Source organism: Rousettus aegyptiacus, unplaced genomic scaffold, assembly GCF_014176215.1.
Source record: "Rousettus aegyptiacus isolate mRouAeg1 unplaced genomic scaffold, mRouAeg1.p scaffold_m13_p_11, whole genome shotgun sequence".
Taxonomy (NCBI): domain Eukaryota; kingdom Metazoa; phylum Chordata; class Mammalia; order Chiroptera; family Pteropodidae; genus Rousettus; species Rousettus aegyptiacus.
Genome location: NW_023416286.1, coordinates 5,196,480 through 5,221,445, shown reverse-complemented (window position 1 = coordinate 5,221,445; position 24,966 = coordinate 5,196,480). Strand labels below are relative to the sequence as shown.

The 24,966-nt window shown below is 39.0% G+C and overlaps 1 protein-coding gene across 1 annotated transcript in view; it reads left to right on the top strand.

Annotated features, from left to right (window-relative positions):
• Window positions 1-6,211: 6,211 nt before the first annotated feature.
• The window catches only part of PSPC1 (paraspeckle component 1), a 58,101-nt gene continuing 39,346 nt past the window's right edge, over window positions 6,212-24,966 (top strand). The window contains exons 1-4 of the mRNA XM_016131728.2: window positions 6,212-6,746; window positions 12,294-12,595; window positions 19,991-20,086; window positions 23,670-23,866. Of these exons, the coding sequence (XP_015987214.1) occupies window positions 6,387-6,746; window positions 12,294-12,595; window positions 19,991-20,086; window positions 23,670-23,866 (955 nt within the window). The 5' untranslated portion in view covers window positions 6,212-6,386. The remainder of the gene's footprint in view (window positions 6,747-12,293; window positions 12,596-19,990; window positions 20,087-23,669; window positions 23,867-24,966) is intronic.

The window sequence follows — 24,966 nt, the reverse complement described above, 5'->3', positions numbered from 1 at the left end:
AAAGAACACCAGTCTTAAACATACGCTCCCAGAGAATAAAAAGAAAAAGGCCCTTTCCAACTTTCTGGAAGGCCAGAAATGTCCTGATAAAACGTGACAAAAACAACACAAAGAAAAATTATAGGTCATTCTCTCTCGTGAACATACTAAAGGCCAAAGTATGATATTGGTGATAGATTGCACTAATACAAAAGATGATATATCTTAACTAAAGTTACATCAGGAAAAAAGCCTAGTTTAACTACTGGAATCAATTGATAATAGTTTACCACGAGAACAGTAAAAGGAGAAAAACTACAAACTGTCATATTTAAGAAAGCATTTGATAAAACTCAGCAACCATTCATAATAAAAACAGCAAATTGAGAGGGAAACTCAAAGGAATCGACAAAAACCTATAATTGAGATCATAAATAATAGTAAAATAACTTCTCCCTGAGTTAAGGAACAAGACAAAGTTGTTCACTATTCTCATTTTTATTCAATATTGCTTGAGGTCCTAGTTAGTGTAATAAGGCAAGGTAAAAGTTATGATGATTAGGAAGACAAACTCATTTGCATATCATTTCTATATATGACACGTCTACATATTTTAGAAAAACCAAAATACTTGGCAGCCAACTATTATTATTAATAAGGGAATTTAATGGAGAAGTTCACTGCAAGGCCAACATATTTAAAAAATTGTATTTCTATATATTAGTAATAAGAAAATGAAGCTAAATGCTGTTTACAGTAACATCAAAGAACCAAATACATAGGAATAATCTAGTGAAAGAGATGCATAATCTCCACAGCAGCCTATAAAACATTTAAAGAAAGCTTGAATAACCATTTTCCTACTTTGGAAGACGTGAAGATGTTAGTTTTGATATCGGTCTAGATTCAACACAGTCCCAGTCAAAAGCTCATCTTGGTTTTTTTTGGTGTATTTGTAAAGTTTATAGGAAATGCAAAGTCTTAGGGTAATATCCAAAATATTCATGAGACAATACATTTGAAGCCCCGCCCCCACCACATCAGAACGTTATATAAAACTATGGTTGGGTCTGACGACTTTGCAGGGTCAGGCAGATAGGTCCATGAAGTGGAGTAGATTGGAGAGCCTGGAAACTAAGCTGCTCGTGTGTAAACCTGGTTTACAGCGAAGGCACCATGGTTCAGTGGGGGAGGGGGTCTTATCAATAAATGATGCGAGGTAAATTGGCTATCCATAGGAAAAAATGAGCCTTGACCCCTGTCTCTGTGCACAAATATGTATTTGAGATTGGCCATAGACTTGAATATGAGAAATACAACTATGGAACTTTTGTAAGAGAACGTAAAGTATTTTCATGACCTTGGGAGAGGCAAGAATTTCTTAAGCAAGACCCAAAAGGCAGCAACCGTAAAAATTAAAGATAGATTGGCAAATGTGCCTTCGTTAAGAACCAAGAAGTGAGATGGGGGCGTCGGCATGGTGTTTGGACCTTCCCTAATCACCATTAAAAACAAAGCAAATAGCAACGCCAAAGACCCATGACAACATTTTCTCTAACAATAAGTGACAAGGCGTCTTCACAAATTCACAAATTCCAAAATACAAGTGGATGAGGACAAATTCCGAGCATGGTCAGCCCTAAGGGGGAAAGCAAGGCATAGGGCACGGGGGATCTGAGACTATTAGAACCCCCAGGGAGCACACAGGTACTGAACTGACAGGTACGGCAGGCCAGTCCGGGCACGCCTGGACAGGAGGGGGCTCTCCTAATTCCATGACTAAGGAGTGCGAGGGGCCCAGGGGAGGAGCCTCAGCTCCCAAAACTGAACAGTTGGGATGCTCTTCAAAAATGAGGCCCCATAAAAAAAGAAAAAAAGGATTAGGTCCCACATGGAGAAATCAGATTTGAGCTGGTTAGGGGTAATAGAGGACCGAGCAGAGAGAGAGATCCGGGGAAATGTGTAAGTGGGGAGACAGCCAGGCCATCTTGGAAAGCAGGTTGACATAGTTTTGTGACCCACAAAAACAGCAGATGGAAGAGCTTTCTCTCTCCTAAACACACTTTCTGATGATTCAGAAAAACAATTCAATGTACAAAAAAAGCAAAAGTACCACAACCTTATAAGAGAATAAGGAAGAAATTGAAAGGTAATAAAAACATTCCAGAAAGACATGTCAAGAAAACGTTAGAACAGCATGTTTTTCTTCCAAACGATAAAAGAGACAAAAGGACTCCCAAGAAATTGACCCATGATTTGATAGAACAACATGAATTAAAAACAGGAAAACTCAGAAATGAACTTACAGATCTTGAGAAAGAATTAGAAATAAACAATTTCAGAAGTAAAGACGAAGCAAAACAAGGAGATAAACGGAAGTTATAGCGCCTTAAAAGAAAAAAAAGTGAAGTAGAGGACGTTTTTAAAAATCAGAGAAATGGAGACCACACCCTGAGACCCGTTAATCCAGGAGCCTCCTGTGCCCACAGCACATGAAGGTAAAGATGTTACAATTTGGGACACGCGCTTCCCACGCGTGGGGACATGTCACCAGAGCTGCTGCGACACGACCCCCTGAGTAGCAGGAGTGGACGTGTTGGAGGAGACCGTTCACTAGCAGGCTTCCTGGCCACCAATGCCTCGTGACTGAGTGCAGGTCGCACACTCCTGCAAAAGTGTTGCACCCTGAGATCTTGGGAACCAGCGGGACTTTGACATACATCTAAGAACATTCTCTTGTGGATCTACTTCCATCACACCAACGAAGTGTCAGTTTAGTGAGAGGTGAGTGTACTCTTCTCGTCCACGGGCCTTGGCAATGACCACGTTTGCACAAGAGGCCACCATCACTGTGAAAGGAATTCGCCAACGGCGGTTTATGAAAGGCCGAAGGACAAACACTGTGTCATCCACTGTAAAGAATGGCCGAGGTGCTTTGCAATGGAGGTCAGCTGACACTGCAGACTGTGAGGACCTACCAGCATGAACCTGTCAAAAAAAATAAATGGAGCCACTTTAAAATGGAGCCGGAGTTGCCACACCCGAGGAACTGCCTTGCAGTCGTAGGCCTCCACCCTTTGGGATGTTAACCGGCAAGATGACCTTTGGACTGGGCCTGAGGTGACACTATGTTCCAAAAAACTGCCAAAAAAACCCAGAAAGCAGATCTTATGACTACTGGACCGATGGCTACCGGACTGAAAATCCAAAACATTCTTGAGAATTGACATTACTATGTTATGTTATCTGCGCTGAGAGCAACGCCTTCTGTGAATATCATTGTCCTCCTTCCCTTCTGACAAACGCCATGGCCTTTGTGTCCCCATCTGAACACTATTTGGGCTTCTGCCTGAGTGAGTCAGTGCTTTTTGAATCGCTATTCTTACTGATCTCAAATAAATGCTGTTGCCTCTCACTTCAACGGGCCTTCTTATTTTAGGCTAACGAATCTACGAGAGCCTGCAAAGTACGCTGCACATTCAGAGGGCCAAGAGCGTGGAAAACATGGACATTAGGAAGCACCAGTGCCTGCAGGTGTCCATCATCACTCCCACCTTCATTGCACGTTTGGGTTGTCAGAACGTGCCTGTAAAGACGTCGAGTTCGCTTAGGAAAGGAATGATAGAACAAGGAATGAATTTGTTATGTCTTCCCAAGAAAGACACAGACCGAGGAGTGGCCAGTGAGTTGTAAGAACAGCAGGAGAACGTGATAGTGCAGAAGAAGGAACCGTGTCTCAAGAAGGCAGGAGGGAAGTGACCGATAATCATAATACTAATTTATGGTGCCAGAATATTTTCCAAAGGCTATATTTTAATTCGTTAATATGTGCAGTACCTGCGAGGTAGGTATTATTCTCACATTACACGTGACAAAACTAAGGCACAGATCTGCAACGTCAAATGCTGCTGACAGGTCTGAGATTTGACCGTTGCATCTGATAAAGTGGAGGCTGCTGCCCACTGTGACAGGAGAGGTTGTAGAGGAATGGAATGTGGGCCTAGACATCTCATTACTGTGGCTTAAGGAGAAATCGAGAGATGAACAGAGACAAAATATGGATGACCCCTCCTGCTCCTTCTGTTTCTCTCTCTCCCCTCTCTATCTCTCAAAGAAATAGTAGCTGAAAGACAACATATGGTCTACAAAGGGGTTTTTTCTTTTCCTTTTAAGTTCTATTGGCAGTTTGTTTTGCAGGTGGAAGTAGTTCAGTACTGATCAGGTAATTGATCACTTGGGTAGGTGATCAGGTAACTGCAGAAGCAAAATGCTCGGAAAGAAGATGCTCTCCAGGGGGCTGCATTAGAGGTCACTGGCAAATCATTCAATGTTAGCAGGAAGGGAGGCAGTGTGTGCAGCCACATATGGAGCTAGGTAGATTTGGTGCTAGTAGAATAAGGTGATTTTATTCTGATTGTCTTTTTTTTCTTCTTCTGTGCAATTAGTAAAAGTTGACAGTATCAGCTAGGAGTGTGGTGGGTCAGAATGTGGGTTTGAGAGCAAACCATGTGAAATTGTATAGGAAATTAGGAGAGAGAAATACTTAGGACTGAGTTCCTACCTGATGTTTGTGGTCATACATTTAAAGAGTGGTCTTGGAAAGTTATCACAGGGAGAGAGAGGGGGATAATGAAGAGAGAGAGAAGAGGGGAGGTTTATGTTGGCACGAGCTTTTTGGATCTGGGCTTTTTGCTGAAGGAGAGAAAATGGTCTCCAATTTGCAAGGGACCAAGGACAACGTCATGTATCCCCTCCTCAAGTCCAGTGACACATGGGATGTAGGAAAAAACACATTTACTTCTAGTGATGCTGCTGCGGGGGAAGCAGTCTTCAGAGGAAAGCGATGTTCCAGTTAAAACAGGAAGGTGGAGGGATGTTTGGAGGGAAAGCACAGGGCAGGGGATTTTGCTGATGACAGAATGAGTTTCCAAACACTCAGTAGAAGGCTTTGGAGCAATTGAGGGAGAGGGAATTTGGTCAGATTGAAGAATTTACAGAGCTGTACAGTTATTAGAGTCTGGTCAATGAGAATTTTTGTGGTAACGAGGTACATAGAGCTTAGTCCTCATGGTATTTAATTTTAGTTCTTTGTATAGCTTTACATTTTTCTTTTAAGGTACAATTTAAATACAATAACATTTACCCTTTTAGTTCACAGTTCTACCAAGTTTAGACAAATAAAGTTGTGTAGCCGCTACCACAATCAAAATTCCATCATTCCAAAAATTTCTTAATTTCTTTGTGTCCTTATGTAGTCAACTCCTTCCTCCCTCTTGGTTCCTGGCGGCCACTTATGTTTTGTGTAGCTATGGCTTTGTCTTTTCCAGAATGTCATATATACAGCATGCAGCTTTTCAGTAGTTTATTTTTATTCCTTAGAATATTCTATTACATAAATGTACAGTATCCATTCACCAGTTGGACATTAGAGTTTCCAGTATTTTGTTTTTTGCCGATTACAAATAAAGCCTCTATAAACAGTTGCATAGAGATTTTCATATGAACACAAGTTTTCATTTCACTTGGCTAAACAAGAGTGGGATTGCTGTTGTGAAGTCATATGTTTAACTTCATGAGCAACGGGTTGAACTGTTTTGCAGAGTGCCTGTGAATTCATTTCTTTTTAACACATTGAAGACTCACCATGTGTCAGTGACGGAGTGGTACTGGGCAGAATTGCCTAGTTTGGTAGACACTGTATATAGCTCTCTTAAAAAAATTGCAATCTGTCTCCTTACAGAATATTGGCCCTTGTCACAGATTATGGTCCACAGGAGTCAGTGTGCGTACTACTTTCATAAGCACGCTTATTTTACAGCTTTGGAGTGCTTCCTTAGGAAGCATAATAAAACAATAAAAACACGTGTCTTTACGTGTTTCAGTTACTTGGGAAACACCTTGTTATTCAACGCTGTGTATACAATGGGCAAAGTTTTCATTTTCCCGTAGTGAAAATGGAGCTGAATATTTGTAAGAATATGGCTGTTGCCCCAAATCATCGCATTTTCACGCGGCCGCACACACCGCCCAACCGTTCGCCTAAGCGCCACCAAGAGTCCGCCCTCTCCGGGCGGGAGGGGGGCGGCGCGGGCCGAGGGATCGCCTTTCTCCGACCCCGGCGGAAGCCCGGCACCACGGCACGGGCGCCGCCGGTTGTGCGCAGGCGCAGCGGCCGGCGCTCGCTGGGGGCGGGGCCTATGGTCGGCGTCTCTTCCGGCCGCGGCCGGAGGCAGCGCCATTTTGAACGTGGAGCGGCCGCGGGCGCGAGTCGGAGCGGGCAGCGCTGCTGGCGCGACGACCTCTCCCCGTCTCGGGCTTTCTCTTTGCCGTTCTGATCTGCACAGGGGGACGCAGCGGCACAGACACAGCTGCAGGGTTGGCCCCAGGCTGCGAGGCGCCGCCCCGAGATGATGCTGAGAGGAAACCTGAAACAAGTCCGCATTGAGAAAAACCCGGCCCGCCTGCGCGCTCTCGAGTCAGCAGCGGGCGACGGCGAGCCGGCGGCCGCCATGGCGCTTGCGCTGGCCGGGGAGCCGGCGCCGCCCGCGCCCGCGGAGGAGCGGCCGGACGAGGAGGCGGGCTTCACCATCGACATCAAGAGCTTCCTCAAGCCGGGCGAGAAGACGTACACGCAGCGCTGCCGCCTCTTCGTGGGCAACCTGCCCACCGACATCACGGAGGAGGACTTCAAGAGGCTGTTCGAGCGCTACGGCGAGCCCAGCGAGGTCTTCATCAACCGCGACCGCGGCTTCGGCTTCATCCGCCTGGTGAGTGCGCGGCGGCCCGGCCGGCGGTTGAGGCGCGCGGCTCCGGGGCGCGGGGGGCGGGTCCCCCCGGGCGGGCGCGGGGCGCCGGGACTCGCTCCGCGCACAGTCAGTCACTCCAGCGGCCCGGGCCTCCGCGGCCCTGCGTCCGTGGAACCGTACGCCCCGCTGCTGCTCCCCGCGCCTCCCGCCTCGGCGCAGCCCGCCATGGGCCGCGACGCGGTGGCATTGTCGCGGGGCCGCTGTAATGTGTTCCTCTCCCCCGCGTTCGGGAGCTTTCCACGGGTTGGAATTGTGTACTGTTTCGCGCACGCGTTTTAACCCTAGACTATGCATTTTATCCTTTCGTAATCTAAGTCGTAAAAGGCTATCATTCAGTAAGTAGCACGCGCAGTTTTTGCCTCCTTTATAGTACAAAAGAACTTGACCAGTGAGGGCTTACGTTTACAGCACAAAAGGGCTTTATTTGGTCTTCCTGTGAATGCCATCAGTGTCGGTTGCACGATATTGTCGTAGTTCACGTTCAGATGCTGGATGTTTTCCCAATAAAACATCTCGGAGGCATTTTTAAACAACTAAGTGAGTTTTACACAAATACGTGTGTGGTCTCCTTTGATCCTCAAATTTTACCTGGAAACTGTTGGAACTTTAGCTTTCGAATTTGGGACAAGGCAGAATTTTAATATGTAGAGAAAATTGTCGTTAAATGACACTATGGTTTATGGAGAGCATTTGAACATCTACATGACTTCAAGAAGGGTAGATCTTCATGGGGCATTAATGAGAGGCGGAAGTTTCCTTAACATTCAAGTTAAGTGATCACATTTTGAACATTAAATTATAAATGCACTTATCTTTTAGACATTAGAGAAAATGTTGCTTGGTAAAATTGTTTTTAATATAAATCAAAACAATTGTTAAAGAAAGTTAGGTTTCTGCAATAAAGTATTGTAGACAATTTTTGGTAAGCTTTCCAAAAGGATGATATTTAACATTTTTACAATCTTTAGCTTCTGGCATCTTCTTGCTCTGTTCTAAAGTTGACGTCTGGAAGGCTTGCACTTAAAAATAAGCGAGTAAACATTTTATTGGCATGGAAGAATCTTTTTTCTTTCTATCTTTAGAGCTGCTAATAATCGTTCCTCCTCTAGTGTATGTGTGCTGTGCAGTAGAACTTTCCGCAGTGATGGGAATGCTGTGGATTCGTGCTGTCCAGTAGACACTAGCCATGTGTGACGACTGCTCAGTGCTTGAACTCTGGCTGTTGTTGCTGAGGCATCGAGTTTTAAATCTTGTTTATTCTTAATTTACGTAGCCACATGTGGCTAGTGGCTACTACATTGGATAGCATAGCTCACTGCTCTTTAAAACTCAGATTATGAAATGAGGTGAGAAAGGCTGCTGCTGTTTTGCTCCTCTGATGTATGCTCCTCCAAACCAAACCTATCATCCTAAATTTTTGTGTAAGAATGTTAAAAATTTGTCATTTGGGAATTAGAATTTAGTTTACAAAACTTGACTTTATGGGTAGCTTTACTGTTTAATTTGAACTCTATGATTAACAGGCAAGTATACAAGCTTTAGATATTTCAGAGCTGTTATGTATTTTTTGTAAGGAAAATTTCATAGTGTATACCTGATCTGAACGTAAGTACTGGTATAGTGGTTGGAGTGTGTGGTGGTGGTGTAATGGCTCTAAAATAGTGTAGTTTTGTCTGATTTATGTTTTAGAGGTACTTTTTACCCCTTGAATAATTCATCTTCAAGATACAAATAATTTTTTTAGACCAGTGGTTGTAGTTTCCTAATTAATCGATGAGCTGAGACCTTTTTTAGATGGTACAGGGTCAGCACTGCTAATATATTAAAGATGGGGAAGATAGGTCGCACTTCTTTGTAAGGTTCTAATCCATATTGTGAGCCCATGATACATTAGGGATGAAATAGACTGTGAGTGTATTTTGGACACATTTTGTGGAATTTTAGATCCAAAAGCTGCTTTTTAGGTTTTAACTGGTTCACAATTTAGATTGGATAAATTGACCTTAAAATTGTAGTGCATTTTAAAGCTAGTTTAATGTAGTGAAAACTGGTATTAGTTTCACTTGGACTCATTTTCCACTTTTACCCACCCTCCACCCCCTACTTCTTAGCTGTAGTAAACCAGATATCGGGAACAGTGATGCACAGAAGTGTGGCTTCTACCCAACTGCTTCAGATCTCTTCCTAGTGTAAGCAGAGGGCCTCTTGAGTTCTTTTACCCTCCTCCCCCCCCCCCCCCCCCCCCCGCCATTGATGCTAGCAGTGCTGACTCTGGAACAGCAAAAATCGTCTCACCTCATCAATCAGTTAAACTGAATTTGTTAGAAATGCAAATTATGGGGCCCCTGTCTACATCTACAGAGTCAGAAATTTGGGGGTTTGGGCTCAGCAATCTTATATTTTAACCAGCTCTCTATGTTACTCTGATGCTTGCTAAAGTTGGAGAACCATTCTGGTAAAATTATTAGAAACCACCTGAATTTACTTTTATTTAGTCATTGGAAACTAAACCTCCTCCCATTTTTTAAAAATTTTAAATGGTGAAATAATGTATGCCTCTTACAGAATGATCAGATGTTTGAGAAAACATTGCAAAGTGTTTTTAGCTGGCTTGTCTAGAATGATTTCGAGTCATCTTTTATTTCAGGGAAGTTCTCTTAATTATAATTTTATACTAGTGAAAGATCTTCCGTCTCCTTATGTACTTGTACTAAACATGATCACTGTTGATTTTGTATAATGTTTCCAGTAAAAATCAAACCAAGCATAACACATTGTGATTTGAGTTTTTCATTTAATTCATCTTTGACATCTTTTTATGTCATTAGATTTTTTTAAAGACCATATTGTATTTCACAGTATGACTATACTGAAGGTTATTTAATCAACTTTCTGTTGACTGACTTGAAGGCGCAATTCTATTTTGCGTTAGTGGATTTTCTTATTAACTTAGGACTTTTGCAGTGAGGAATTTTAAGCACAAGTAAACAGTGAGAGAAAAGATAAGGTGCTTTGGAAAGGGTTCATTGAAAATCGTTAGACTCTAGTTTAAGCAGTCTCTGTCTTGGGGTAGTCACTTAGTTTCTTGTTATTTTTATTTTTTGTATTCCTTTTAGTTAAGAACCCTGTAGTTTTACTTTTTATGCATAGTGATACAGGAACACCAGTTGGAATTTATGGTGTACTGGTGGAGATTGTGAATTCTTTATAGATTCAGATCGACAATTGCAGTGTGATCTTGGGCAAGTTACTTCAACTTTTCTAGGCCTGTTTTCACATATGTGAAATGGGGACGGTAATAAAACCTACTTCATAAGACTGTTGGTGGGGGTAATGAAAGAGAATGTGTGTGTGTGTGTGTGTGTGTGTGAGAGAGAGAGAGAGAGAGAGAGAGAGAGAGAGAATGATGAATGACTGGCATATAGTAACTATTTGGTAAAAGTTATCTGAGGCATGAAGTAAAGAAATCTTTGGTTTCATTTCAAATAGATATTTTTAATTGAATTTGCAGATACTTCAGTGCACATTTAGAGTTGTGGTTCTGGAATGGGGTAGTTTTGTTTCCTAGGGGCATTTGACAATGTCTGGAGACAAAATGTCCGGAGACATTGATTGTCAAACTGGGGCTGTGGTTCCACTGGCATAAACTACCCACAGAGCACCCCCACAACAAGAATTATCTTGCCTATGTCAGTGGTGCTGAGGTTGAAAACTCTGATGTAGAACCATTTAAAATCATGACAGTATAAACTTTGAAAAAAGATTATGCATTGAAACTTCCTGGCAGCATAAACATTTTCCTTGGGCTAAAAAATAATAAAAATGGCATTTGTTGCCAACAGTAAAGAATTATGTGATTTAACATAAAAACTGAGATTTCTTGCTTCCTCTGAAAAAACACCAATATTTGACATGTGAACGAATCTTCCTGAATCTGACTAGGAGATTTCCTCTGTGACATGGTGCAGTTTTACCAGGCTCTGTCTCTCCCTGCCTCCAAACATTTTATGAAAAACTTGAGATATGCACATGAACATGCATACACCCACCACCTAGATTCTACAGTTACATTTTGTTGTATATGTTTTTTTCACATAACTTCATCTCTCTCCATTCATCATTTCAGGATTCTCAAACACTCCATCATGCTTATCATTAATTAGAGTCCAATATTATTTTAAAAAGTATTTGAAATCTACATACAGTGAAATGCCCATCTTCTAAGTGTATGATTGGGTGATTTTAGACAATTGCATCCATCTGTTTAACTTAAACTCCTATAAAGATAGAGAACATTATCATTATCCCATGAAATATCCTCATTTCTCTTCCCATTACCAAATATACCTGACAGAATTTTAATTCAAAACTCCATTCCTAAGATCTGCCTCTCGGAGTATTGGATTATATGAAGTATTACGTACCTATTTCTTGTTATATGTTCATTAAATGTTAGCTGGTACCACTACTACTGTTAAGAGTGAAAAACAAAATGGCATTTTGAATATTTATAAAAAGGTTAGATTCATTTATCTTTGTAATATTAGTTCTCTAGGTAGACTTTTTTTTTTTTTTTTTTTTTTTGCGTAAGACCAGTAATTTAAAGCTGTTGTGAGCATTTTAGGGTTTGAATCAAGAGCTATTGGGAGCTTAAGACTTTTTCATAAGACGGAATATTTCTACTCTTCTTAAAAATGCATATCAAATCTCTTTCAGTTCTCCCTGGAGAGTTCTCACGACACAAAAAAGAAACATACCTGTATTATTAAGTTTTCCAGTTTGTTTGTTTTAGATGCCTATATTCTATACCAGCTTTGAATTCTTCAAGAAGGACCACCTCATGGTTTTAGCAATGAATGTGTTTTTTAGTCTACAATAAGTGCATGTGCACATACTTTTCTGTTAAATGGAAAGAACTCTTATAACCCATGAATGTGTGTGTATGCTTCTCTCAGTGTAATGGCGAGAAATGTGTAGCCCATGGAAGTATTTCTGGAGAAGTGATTAACAGCACCTGATAGTAGTTTTCACGGCTATTAAAGAGAATGAAATAAAGAGGAAAGGAGATTTGACATTGGAGAGGTGGGGTTTTTTATTAAGATAGGAATATCAAAAACTTGGATTGCATAGGGAATTCTATTTTCAACAATAGTTTGTAGTAACTGGTACTTGGTATTGAAAGTAATTATGTATTTCTTTTAATATATGTAGGAGATTTTAAAAAGATATTGCTTGGAATTTTTAACAGCTTGTTATGATCAGATAATCTTTAAGTGATAACTTTTAATGGGACTTTGGGGTTAGGACTTTGTACTTAAAATTTTCAAAATTACTTCTCTTTGAATAATTAATAAAATGCATGTAATACCAAAGTCGAAAAACGAAAAAAACAAAGTGACCTTATCAATCATTTTCTAAAGCTACTTAGCTATATTCCTTAAAAACAAACCACTATTTAAAATTTTTGTGTTCCTACCATCTTTACAAAGTGATTTTTTTCCTCTTAAGGAATCCAGAACACTGGCTGAAATTGCAAAAGCAGAGCTGGATGGCACTATTTTGAAGAGCAGACCTCTCCGAATTCGTTTTGCTACACATGGGGCAGCCCTAACTGTCAAAAACCTTTCTCCAGTCGTCTCCAATGAGCTGCTAGAGCAAGCATTTTCCCAGTTCGGTCCAGTAGAGAAAGCCGTCGTGGTTGTGGATGATCGCGGCAGAGCTACAGGAAAAGGTTTTGTGGAATTTGCAGCAAAACCTCCTGCACGAAAGGCTCTGGAAAGATGTGGTGATGGGGCGTTCCTGCTAACAACGTAAGTTTGAAACATCTTGTCATTCTTCTGTGCAGTTACATATGGAGTTCTCTCTGTTTTGGATTTCTGTCTTTTTTTAATAGTTCATAATGTTTCGCTATACAGTAAGTGGGTGTTGAGTAAATACTCAGTGCCTATAAATAAGGAATTTTTGTATTCCTTTAGAAATCTGGATCACACTTTTTCAAACTAACGCGTCTTGATTCGTACTTGAATCTCAGGAGTGTTTTGTATTATGATTTTCATTCAGCTTACCGAACATATATGCAAAGCAAAATTTTATGCAGGCACACCTCAGAGGCTTTGTGAGTTAGGTTCCAGACACCTGCAATAAAACAAATAAGGCAGTAAAGCAAGTCACATGATTTTTTTGGTTTCCCATTGCATATAAAAGTTATGTTTACATCTGTCGTAGTTGTATAAGTATGCAGTAGCATTATGTTTTTAAAGAACGTACATACCCTAATTTAAAAATGCTTCATTGCTAAAAAAAAGCAAATGCTGTTGGAAAAGTGGTGCTAATAGACTTGCTTGACACAGCGTGGCCACAAACCTTCAATTTGTAAAAAACGAAATATCTGCGAATTGCAATGAAACAAGGTATGTCTTGTTTTTAAATAATGAATTAATAACATTTTAGTTAAAATTGAGGTATAATTTACATCCATTAAAATGTACCCAGTTTTAAATCATTGAGTTTTAACAAATGTATATATATTTACGTTACCTACCACCACAGTCAAAATATAGAATATTTCCATCAATCAACAAAAGTCCCTTTGTGCTCTTCTGGAGTTATTCTCCACTCCGTATTTATGTCCCAGACAGCTAGTGATCTTTCTGTTACTAAATTAGTTTGGTATTTCATAGAAATGAAATCATGTAGTATGTATTCTTTTGTGTCTGATTCCTTTTGCTTAGCATAATGTTTGAGATTTCATCTCTGTTATTGTATTAGTATTTTGTTCCTGTTTATGGCTGAGTTGTACTCCTTCATATGGACCTAATCATAGTTTTTTCCAGTGATCTATGGGTGGACATTTGAGTTGCTTCCCCTGTTGGTTATTGTGAATAAAGCCATGATGAACATTTGTGTACAAGGCTTCTTGTGAACATTATGATTTCATGTGGCTTGGGTACTATTTAGGAGTAAATGGGATATATTAAACTTTATAAGAAACTACCAAACTTTTCCAAAGTGCTCGTACCATTTTACATTCCCCCCAGCAATTAATGGGAGTATTCTAGTTGTTCCGTGTCCTCACCGACACTCGATAGTGTCTGTCTTTTAGGTATTTTATAGAGCGTAGGTAGGTGTGTCTCATTGTGGCTTAAATTTTATTTTCCTAACGACTAGTAATGAGCACCTTTTCATGTGCTTTTTGGCTATTTTTGTATCCTTTGTGAGGTGTCTTGAAAGTTTTCGCCTGTACATACAGGTTATATATTTATGCTCTTCTGAAATTACAAGAAGCAGAAAAACAAGGGGAAAAAGGAAAATGAAAAACCTGTACTTTGGACAACAGTGGTATGTTCACATTGTTAGACACTGAGATACACCTGGATCACTATGTGGGAATGATAGGCGTGCACCACTTAAATTCTTCTCTTGCTAGCCTTTTTCTTTTCTTTTTAAAGATTATTGCAGGTTAAGTTAAATGAAAATATAGTGGTCTAATTTTACCATTTTCTAAGTGGTGCCTTAAAAACGATGTTGGAGTTGGTTCAATAGAAGTAGAAAATGATGTCCATTTCAATTGCAGTTAGAAAAACTTTTCCCTTTAATACAACCCTTTAATGTTAATATAAACGGTATCTGTATTCACTAATTGTTAGCATTTTGCCACATTTTCTCTCATTATATACACACAGATTTTTGTGAATTCATTTGAGACTCAGCTGCAGATATCATACTTTACCCCAGGATACAGTACTTGGCATGTGTCTGCTGAGACTATTCTCTCTCGAAGCCACACTATGTTTGTCACACCGAGGGAATTTAACGTTTATTCAATATTGTTATATACAATCCATATTTAAATATTTCCCTTTGCCTAGTAATAACCTTTATCTTCTTTTTCAAACCTAGTAGTCAGAGGTGATACATTGAGTTTAGTTGTCTATAATGTCCTTTTATCTGTAATAGTTCCCCAAATGACAAAAATATCACTGGCATTGGCATGGGTATTTTTGAAGAGTACAGGACGGTTTTTTTCAGAATGTACTGCCATTTGAATTTGTTTCCTCTTAAGCTTTTGAGGGCTTATACTGTTAAGCTCTTATTTTAGTTTTGTAGGAGAGAAGATTTCAGAAGACATTTTGGACTTTCTCCTTTACATCTACCTGTTTTGTTACCTTTGGGATTTAGTTGTTTATGATAAACTGAAGAATTTATTAGTAAACATTCTTTTTATAAAGTGTTACTTATTGGTATGTTGTGAGTTTTTTTCGCATATCTCTAGAAATGCTTCATAGTATTTCACTAACTGCTCCTTGGACATGAGACATGCCATTTTTAGACATTAGGTTGTTTCCCTTTTATGCTTTCATAAGTACTCTTGTGACAAACATTATGGTGCATAAATGCTTGGCCACTTTGTTTCCCGGGTATAGCTCTTTTGGGGGCAAATTTATTTCAGAATTTCCTTGGGAAAAGCTTTAATGGTTTCTTTTTAAACTAACTGAACATTGGTAATCTACACTCAATAGAAAGTCAGAGGTTGAGTAGGGCAAGATGAATTGTAAAACCTTTAACTTAGAAGAAGAAAACTTATGTTCTGTGAGGAGTAATCTCTTTTCTGGTAAAACTGTTGATGTAGCTCACGTCCTTGTTATGTGTAGCATTACTCTATTTGCTAATTATTTGTCCCTTTTGCTTCTGTTCTTTTTGAGAGAAAAAGAATTTATTGCTTCCTTTGCCAATTCTCTTGCAACTCTGTTGTATTTCTGTGCCTGTTTTATAACTCCTGGTGCTAATGGAAATTGGTCATTTTGTTTCTAGAAGGGATATAGGCACTAGGTATAAAAACCTTAAGATTCTTTGACTCACTAATATAATAGAGGTGTATTTTAGGTAAATATTTTGACGCAAAGGTTTGGTGTATCACTTTATACCTGATTTATCACTTTATTTCTAATAACAAAATACCGGGCAGATCTAAATTTCTTAATAGAGAATTGGTCAAGTAGGTTATATTTACACTGGATTAGTATGTAGTAATTTTGGTAAGACTTTTATGACGCTGGAAAACGCAATACTCATGAAAAGAATTTTCTTTTAAGGTAGCTATATCATAGAGACTAGTAGTCTTCAGTGGTGAAGGGGAACGGGGAGTTGATGACTAATGGGTTTGGGGTTTCTTTTTGGGATTATGAAAATGTTCTGGGGCTAGATTTTGGTGCTGGTTGCACATACCAAAACCACTGAACTGCATACTTCGAAAGGGTAAATTTTACGGCATGCGAGTTATGTCTCAGTAAAAATAAAAACAAAAACTATGAACTCATTTGTTTGTGGCAGTTCATTCAGCTATGCACATATGCTAACTGCTCTAAAACTTTTCTTCTATAAGTAAAACGTCAATTTACAAGTAAGAAAAGACAAAATTAGATGTATGCCGTGATCCAAATTTATGTCAAACCGAGTAGAAAAAAAGACTGGAAATAAAAACATGACTGAATCAGTAGAAATTGGATTATAGTATTATGCTTACAGGTATATCTTGGTGGTCTCCAGGACCACCTCTAGGTTTGGTGTCCACCCGAAGGACTCAGGCCTCCACATTTTAGTCTTATGACTAAGATTTGTTATAGTGAAAGATTCAGCAAAGGAAAAGTGCACATGGAGTGAAGTCTGGAGGAGATGAGGTGTGAGCTTACAAGAGTCCTTTCCCTGTTGCGTTCTTAGGGCCTCATGGTGAACTCAACACTCTTCAGCAGCTAGTGAGACAGAATGAAGGGTTAATTCTAGAGGAACACAGCTGACCCCAGGAGTGTGGGGGTGGAGCGTGGAGTGGCACTTTCGTAAGTTCCCTTATATCTGGCAAAAAACAAAATTTCAGACTCCCAGAAGGAAACATACCCAAAAGGTTTATGTTCAACATTAACCAGACCATACAATTTTGGCACAGAACACCAGCCTTATCAATTAAGGTGAGAGAATAGAAGTTTCAGGCTTGCTTTATTAACTCTTTTCTGGGTACAGGTGATCGTTCCATTAATAATTTTTTATACTTTTCCTGTTCTGTGCTCACACTTTAAAGGGTTACTTTTTCCAGCCTTACATTTGCTTCATTACATATCTTTGCATTAGTTTAGGTTTAGAAAAAAATATTTCTTTAATAAAAACAACAATGTAATATTCCTTTTGTTTAAAAGTTGGAAACACAAGAGTTTTCTAGACAGACCTCCTGGTGGTGAAGTACTCATTGCTTCTTACCTTTCCAGAAAAGCACACTTAGCCCTGGTACATGATCAGTGTCAAATGGGCTCAATTTTAGTTTTTTACTCTCTTTTTTGAGCAGTCCTAATTATTAGTAAGGATTGATAATTTATTATTTTTTAGAGGTCTTCAAAAATAGGAAAAAAACTAAAAAGAATAAACTCAACTTTTTTCTTAAAATTACCATATGGACCCATTGGGTCACCTTAAAAGTCTGAAGATAACACAATCAGGTTCTGGTGATTTTATTTTTCTTATAGCGTACGACATCTTATCCTAGAAATTATTTTATTTCTACAGTTCTCAACTATGTTAAAAAAAAGACATGAAAACACTCCACAAAATGGTGTATGTCTGCAAGGTTAATTTAGTAGTGAAACACATTGTTATTACATACTCCTTCATTTTTTTTAATTGCATGGGCAAAATGTTGCATCTTTTAAAGTAACCATGTTTTTAGTACTGTATATTCTAACTTGTTCTCACAGTTCTAAAGAGATTTGAACAAGTGAGAAAAGATCAGTCACAGATATGTCTGTCATGTTATTTATGTATCACAGGAAAGAACAACGTGGAAACCAACTGGCATGGGTAAAGAATTGTGCCATTTCATACTTTGTGATACAGGATGTCTGAAGAAAACACATATAGGTGATTGACTCTACATAAAATTACGTGTATCTAGCAGAAAGGGAAATCTGAAGAGATGTTCATAAAACATGATCAAGGGTCCTCTCCAAATAATGGAGTTTCACAGAACTTCTATAAAACCTAACTATATTGTTTAAATTTTTCTACAGTGGAACATTTATCAATTTTACAGCAATACTAATGATTAGGAGCAAGGTGAGGAGGAAAAAAACCCACCAGATAACAACTCCAGATTTACCACTATGGTTAACCACTTTGCTTTATTTCCTTTGTCTTTTTTTCCTGTATGATATTTACCTACATTTTTTTTAAAGTAAGTTTAGTAATTATATCTATAAATAGAATTTAAGTTAGTTAGGTTTTAGAAAAACTCTTGTTAACACCTAAAGATGATAGTGAAATGAACAAGAGGGTATGATAAGGGACAAAGGGAGTTCTGTAAGGAGTGGTACATATAGTGAGACCCAGTGTCACGTTGTAGCCTGTATCTCAGTAGACAAAAGGTAAGACAGTCCTTGAGGACACCCCTGTATGCCACACCTGATCTTTTTGTGTTATGTAGTGCGGCGAATGTGTCTATGACTAATCTTTGCTCACTTACTCATTTATCCCTTTAGAAACGAAGTTGCAGGGACAAGGCATAAATGTGTAACATTCATTTATTGGTCAGGTTCTCTACCAGAGAGTTGTGCCACTCCCCCTCCCCCCACCCCTGCCCCATGTATAAGAATGTCTAATGGGCCATAAAGGTTAAAAATTGAAATTTTGTAATTAATGTCACTTGACATTGTATGATATAATAGAGATGTCATTATGTTCTCTGATTTTGGTCACCATTTCCTTGACTTCATCAAATTAATCTTGTCAATTCCAAATAATTGTTATGTTCTGAGCGACAAATGATCTGCTTAGTACATTTTCCTTTTCTGAGTCTTCTCTTGGGTGGTGGTGGCCTTGTGGTATTGTATTTTCTGTCCTTGTTGGTCTCTGCTCAGTGTCGTTCTTATTTGGCCCTGTTACTGTTCTAATCTTGTGGTCCTTCCATGGCTTCCAGTGGGTGAGGGGTCCATATAGTACATCTTTATTTTGTCCCTGGGCCCCTTTGGTCCTCTTAGAAGTACCTCATCCTCCCATGGGTTGAGCAGGCTCAGAAATTTGAAGGTACTTTCTCATACCTCATTGGGTTGCATGTACTATTTGAGGCTGTATTTACTCATTCTTCATTGTTTCTGTTCTTACATGTTGGGTATGTGGTCTCACTCTGGAAATTGAGACCTGTAAGTCCCTATTCTTTTGGGTTCCCACTCAGTTTATATGAGGTTTCTATAACCTTACTGTCTCCATCACCCCCATGGTATTTGATTCCAGTAGCCCAGGAGTTTTTTTAAAAATAATTTATATATTTTCCTGTAATTTACGATTTATGTCTTTGATAATCTCTGGATCTTTACTTATAAGGGGAATACTTTTGGAATCCAGAAAGCCCCTTCACTTTTCTAGCTTTTCTGTTAACACCCCTAAGGTTAAAAGTGTCTTGTTTCTCTCTGAAGCATCTCTTTTCAGAAGGCACTATAAATAGATTTTACTGTTGTCTGCATGATGAGAGACTGATAGCAAGGAAAAATTTAATATCAGCATATCATCTACTCCACTTATTCTCCTTTTCTTTCCCTTATTCAGCTTTCCCTTCTTTCTATTTTAGGAAAATGGTAAGAAGGAGGGTTCCCAAGTCATATTTAAATCTTCCACTCGTCTTACTCTCCCTCCTCCTACCCTTTGGTCTGGCCAGTACCTTTTAGGTCTCCGTTTAGAGTTTCACAGTCCATCGCCTTAACCACTCCACCACCTTGTCACCTTCTTTTAGGTTTTAGAAAGACTTCTGAATAAGACTGATTAGATGAAAAAAGGCTGGGGGGTGGGTGGGCGGAGATGGGAGTTTGAGGTGTGGGACATGGGGACATGACACCACATGCATAAAACAGGAGATAGGTTCGCGTTGTGCATTGTACTTTGTATAGTTAACTGCAGTGGTTATTCAGGTTCATAGTTGCTGGTTTGCTTTTCTGTCACCTTGAGTAAATTCTGTGCTCTGAAAACTAGCATCCATCCTTGTGTCTGACTCAGATGGCCACCTGTGTTTGGCTCAGCAAATGACCGTTAACTGATTTTATGAGTGTGGTAACTTCTGAGCATTTTTCTTGAGAGACATTTTCCAAGTGTATAACTTGGAATTAAAATATTTCTAGGAGGATGTTAATTCTAAATACTGCGTTTATTTTTATTAATGCTTTTCACCTGTCTAGGACCCCACGTCCAGTCATTGTGGAGCCCATGGAACAGTTCGATGATGAAGATGGCTTGCCAGAGAAGCTAATGCAGAAAACTCAACAATATCATAAGTAAGATATTATTAATAAAGATATTTTAGATAAGCGACATCCAGGGTATTACATTTGTTTTCAGGTATTGTTGGATGGTAAGATGTTCTGTTCAGTGATACAATCTGGTTAATAGAGTGGCCTGGCCTGCATGGAGTGCCGGTTTTCTTTTGTACATGGGTGAACCGTTAGCTTGGAGAAGTCTCTGCTTTTATAATTGGGGCAGGAGTAGGTGGGTAGGAGGAGACTGTCAGTAATATTTATGCCGGAGAAACAGCGAATGCTAGATAACCATGAAAGTATTTCTTTAATTAGTATACTTCAGGTATAAGTTCAAAGAAACTTTTTTGAGAGGTAGAATGGGGAAGGTCCTAGATAACTAACTTGACACAGGGTAAGAACTCTTTTTAGAGAGAGAGGAAAAAAAAGCCTATTTTTAACATGTATATTCTTTTACCAGTTGCTTTTTACTCAGTATGATATAATTATTACCTCTGTGACTATGTTGTATTACTTTTAACCAATAACTTCTTAATTATAATAAATAACATATTTGCATCCATGAATTCAACAAATACTGGAATGCCTTTGTGCCAGGTACTATTCTGGGTACTCCTAGTGCTACTTCCAACTGTTTGCCTTCATGATGCTTACATTTCTTGTTGTGGAGATACACACACACAATTAAACATATCAAGTAGTGATAAGTACTATTTAAAGAAATCACTAAAGTGAGATACAAAGGCTTAGGTCAAAAGGCAGACATATTTAAAGTTGATTAATACTGCCAAATGGTTCTCCAGAAATATACCAATTTATATTCATTTATATATATATACACACACACACACATATACATATATGTATGTGTATATATATTAGTATTCATCCTGACCAAAATGTGGATGTTGTTGTGATTTTAAGATTTGATAGCCTGTATGTTCTAAATGGTATTTTATGCATTTTTTTTTTTAATTAGCATTCTTTGATTTTAGTGCAGTTGAATTTTTGTTGTTCATTCAAATGACAAATTGGTGCTGGCTGTGTACCTAGTGCTGGAGATCTCTTGGTGAACAGAATAGACTAGAATTTCATGCTGTGTGGGGGTAATAAGGTCTGTAAACAATAAGTAAGATGAACAGGGTGACAAGACAGAAAAGTGGGTGCTGGGGAGCTGAGGAGCGCGTCTCTTTTATATAGGGGGTTGGCACAGCCTACCTGAGGGTGATGTTTGGTTAACAGCTTGAAGGAATGAGAGAAGATCCTCAGTGGGGTGGAGTAGAGGATATGGTCTCAGCAGAGAGAACATAAGTACAGAGGCCCCAAGGGGAGGACTCTGGCATGTTCCCAGCGCAGTGAAGAGGCCGGCTCAGCTGGAGCACAGCGCAGTAAGGGGGAAGCGGTGGGGGCGAGGCAGGGCTAGGACGTAGCGGGAGGGGCGCAGATTATTAGGCCTTGTAGGCTGTTGAGCTGACTTTGGTTTGGCTTTGGTGTTTTATGAGAAAGGAGCCAGAGTAGTGACTTAGTCTTAAATTTCTTGCTCCGATTTAAGAGTAGATTCTAAAGAGCCAAGGGAGGAATTGGGAGCCTGCTGACATGGAGTAGTGGTGACAGTGGTGATGGTGAGAAGTGGTCAAGTTCTGGATGTGGTTTGAAAGTAGACTTCAGATTTTGCTGGTGGATATGGACGTATGGGAGACAGAGTTAAAAAGATGATTATAAGATTTTTGGCCTAAGTAACTGGAAGTATGGAAGTTGCTAATGACTGATTTGGAGACTCCTGTAGGAGGAACAGACGGGATGGAGGAAGATCAGAAACCCTGTTTGGACGTGTTAAGTTTGAGGTGACTTTTGAACGTTGAGAGAGATGTCAAGTCAGTGCTTAGAGTTTTATCTGATTTTAGGTGAGCTGTCTGGGCTAGAGTTATCTCTTTGGATAGGAAACTGTGTCAAAGGACTGAACCCGGAATGCTCCAGTACTTAGAAGTTGGGAAGATCAGAAGGGAAATCAGCACAGACTGAGTGAGAGCAGTCAGTGGAGTGAGGGGGACAGCTAGCCGAGTGTGTCCTGAGAGCGAGGGAAGGCATTGTTGGAGGGAAGAAGCATCAGTAGGAATCATTTGTAATTCATAACCATTGTATTCTCTCTCATAATGCCATTTTTCAAAAAATGACTGATTTCCTATTCTCTTGACCCTTTTTTTCTGGTTATAGCTAATCATTACAAATTCGAGATAGAGTATTCTTTTGGATTCAGGAATTAGCAACTAGAATTATGAGTGTTGCAAGAAGTAGAATTTCTAGATATTATTTGTTTACATTATGATTTAATTATTTCAGCAAACCTTATAATGTTATATTCCCAGTATTATTAGTAGAGAGTTAGGCTCAGAATGAAATGTTGACAAAGCATAAGAGCCATGGTTCAAATTCATTTCTAACTCCCAAAATTCAAAGTTTAAGAAGTGTTTTCCCTTTGGAGAAAAATAATTTTTAATATTTATTTTTATAGTCAAAGTCTGACATAGAAACTACTGACTAAATAAGCAACTCTTTCAGAAAAATTAGTGAGTGGTAGATACCCGCCCCTCCCCCCGCCCCCCATTCCTATCCTTTTCTCAGTGCTTTAAAAAGAAAGTTCAAGTCTGTTCTATAGGATCAGACTACCTAGATAGTGGTTAATTTTGATTTTCCTTCTATACCTTGGAAAATCTTCGAAGCTTTTTTTGTTACTACATTTTTCCCTCTGTGACAGCATCCCAGTCATCTCCCAACTTTGTCCCACCCACCCATCTCCCCTTCCCCACCCCAAAATAAAAGTTAAAATTTATGAGAGCAAGGCATTTGTACTTTTATTGGTGGAGTGGAGATTGTGATTTTATCAGTTTTTAATAGAAGCTACGATAGGCAAATATAATTGAAGAATTTTGAATTTCAGGTATATTCACTGGTCTTTATTTTTAAAAAATTTTGGGTCAATTGCTTGCTCATCATGTTTTATTCAAGAACTGTGCAATATGTCAGATACGGTGTGGTAGGTACTTGAGGTTTAACAGTTAACAGACATTTCATGTGCTTACTGAATTTACAGTCTAGAAAGGGAAACAAATATTGAACAACTTATAGTAAAGTAAGGTAGGCCTTAATTTTTCGGCCTAGCCAATTAACCCAGCACTATCTGCCTTTTTTACTGTCCCTAAAAGTTACTGCTTTTAGAAAAAAAAAATTGATTCCAGACAGTGAGCTTAGGGCACATTTGATTCACGTGTTGCAGACTGCCTTATGTAAATCAAAATTGTTGAATACCAGAAAAAGGCCTTATTGGAGGCGATAATTGGGGGAGGAGTATGAGTTACAGCATCTAGTTGCCTAAGTTCCCTTACTTATCAGTCGGGTGTCCTTGGGCAGGTTCTCAAACTCAGGCTTGTTGAAAGAAACTCACATCACAACATTGCCATGAGGCAGTTCATATAGATTATTTTTTTGACATGGTGCCATGAACTTTATAAGTGTAAGTGGTCAGTAAACGGTAGTTCTTACTATTTTTATTTGTTGTTTTACCTTTTACACATACATTTCTGTATGTTTTTAAATGTAAACTTAGGGAAAGAGAACAGCCACCACGTTTCGCTCAACCTGGGACATTTGAATTTGAGTATGCATCTCGGTGGAAGGCTCTTGACGAAATGGAAAAGCAGCAACGCGAGCAGGTTGATAGAAACATCAGAGAAGCCAAAGAGAAACTGGAGGCAGAGATGGAAGCAGCTAGGCACGAGCACCAGTTAATGCTAATGAGGCAAGGTAAAAATGGGTTTCATGTAGATGTTATGGTTTTCTTCCTTGAGATTCATTTATATTTCTCACTGATATTTAGTACTGTTTAAGTTGTCAGTTAGGAGTTTAGAGACAGTTGGAACTCAACACGTTAGAACAAAAACCTCCCTTTTCCGAAAGAACTTCCTTTAAAAATTATTAAAAATAAGTTTTACCTACATAAAGTAATGTCGTTGGAGGTAATTAAGGTTGTTAAATTTCGCCAGTAGCAAATACATGATTCTACTGGCAAAAAGAGAAGAGAAGCACTGTGGATAATTCTTGGTACATAGATACCACGTATAAAGTCACATATCAAGATGTTTTTTGGTGCAGAGAATTAGGAAAATGCTGGTTATTACTACATGTCAAAAGATGGCAAATATCTTTGGCAGAGGTAAAGATTCGTGTGTACTGGTGGGTATGGGGATTCAGGAAGACTAAATTCTTAGTAATTGGCAGGAACATTTTAAACACTTGAGACTGAGCTGACTGACTTTCTAAGAGCAGTCATAAAGGGTGATAGTTTACTCTCATATTACTGGTCAAATACCTAGTAACATGACAAGTTGTTTAAATATATACCAGCTCACTTCTTGTTTCCTTTTTCTCTTTCTTTTTTGCTTGTCTTTATTATTACTCTCTTTCCCTTTTTTTCTGTTTAATTCTCCAGGTTTTCCTGGTTCGTTCTATAACTCATCTTTTCCACTAATAGCTTTGCATTATTGCCTAATTTATTTCAATTACTTTGTTCTTAAAACTTTTTTTTAATTTAGCTTTTCTGAAAACTTTTTTCAACTTTCTCTTGGCTGCCCCCTGAGATAAAGGCACCACAGATGCCTGCCTGGCTTTTGCAGTAGCTTCTTCTTGTACTTCTGCCATCCTCTTCTATGCCATTCTTGATACTAGAGCCAGTATTTCTTTGAAAGATGAAAATTTGATCACCGTTCAGTCTCTTAAATCTTTTTGGCAGGTTCTCATTTAAAATAAAACCTTTAGAATAAAATCTTGTTTTTTTTTTTTTTTTTTTTCTGTTCAGTAACCGTTTATTGAGTATTTATGATCCAGTCACTGCATACCTTTGCTGA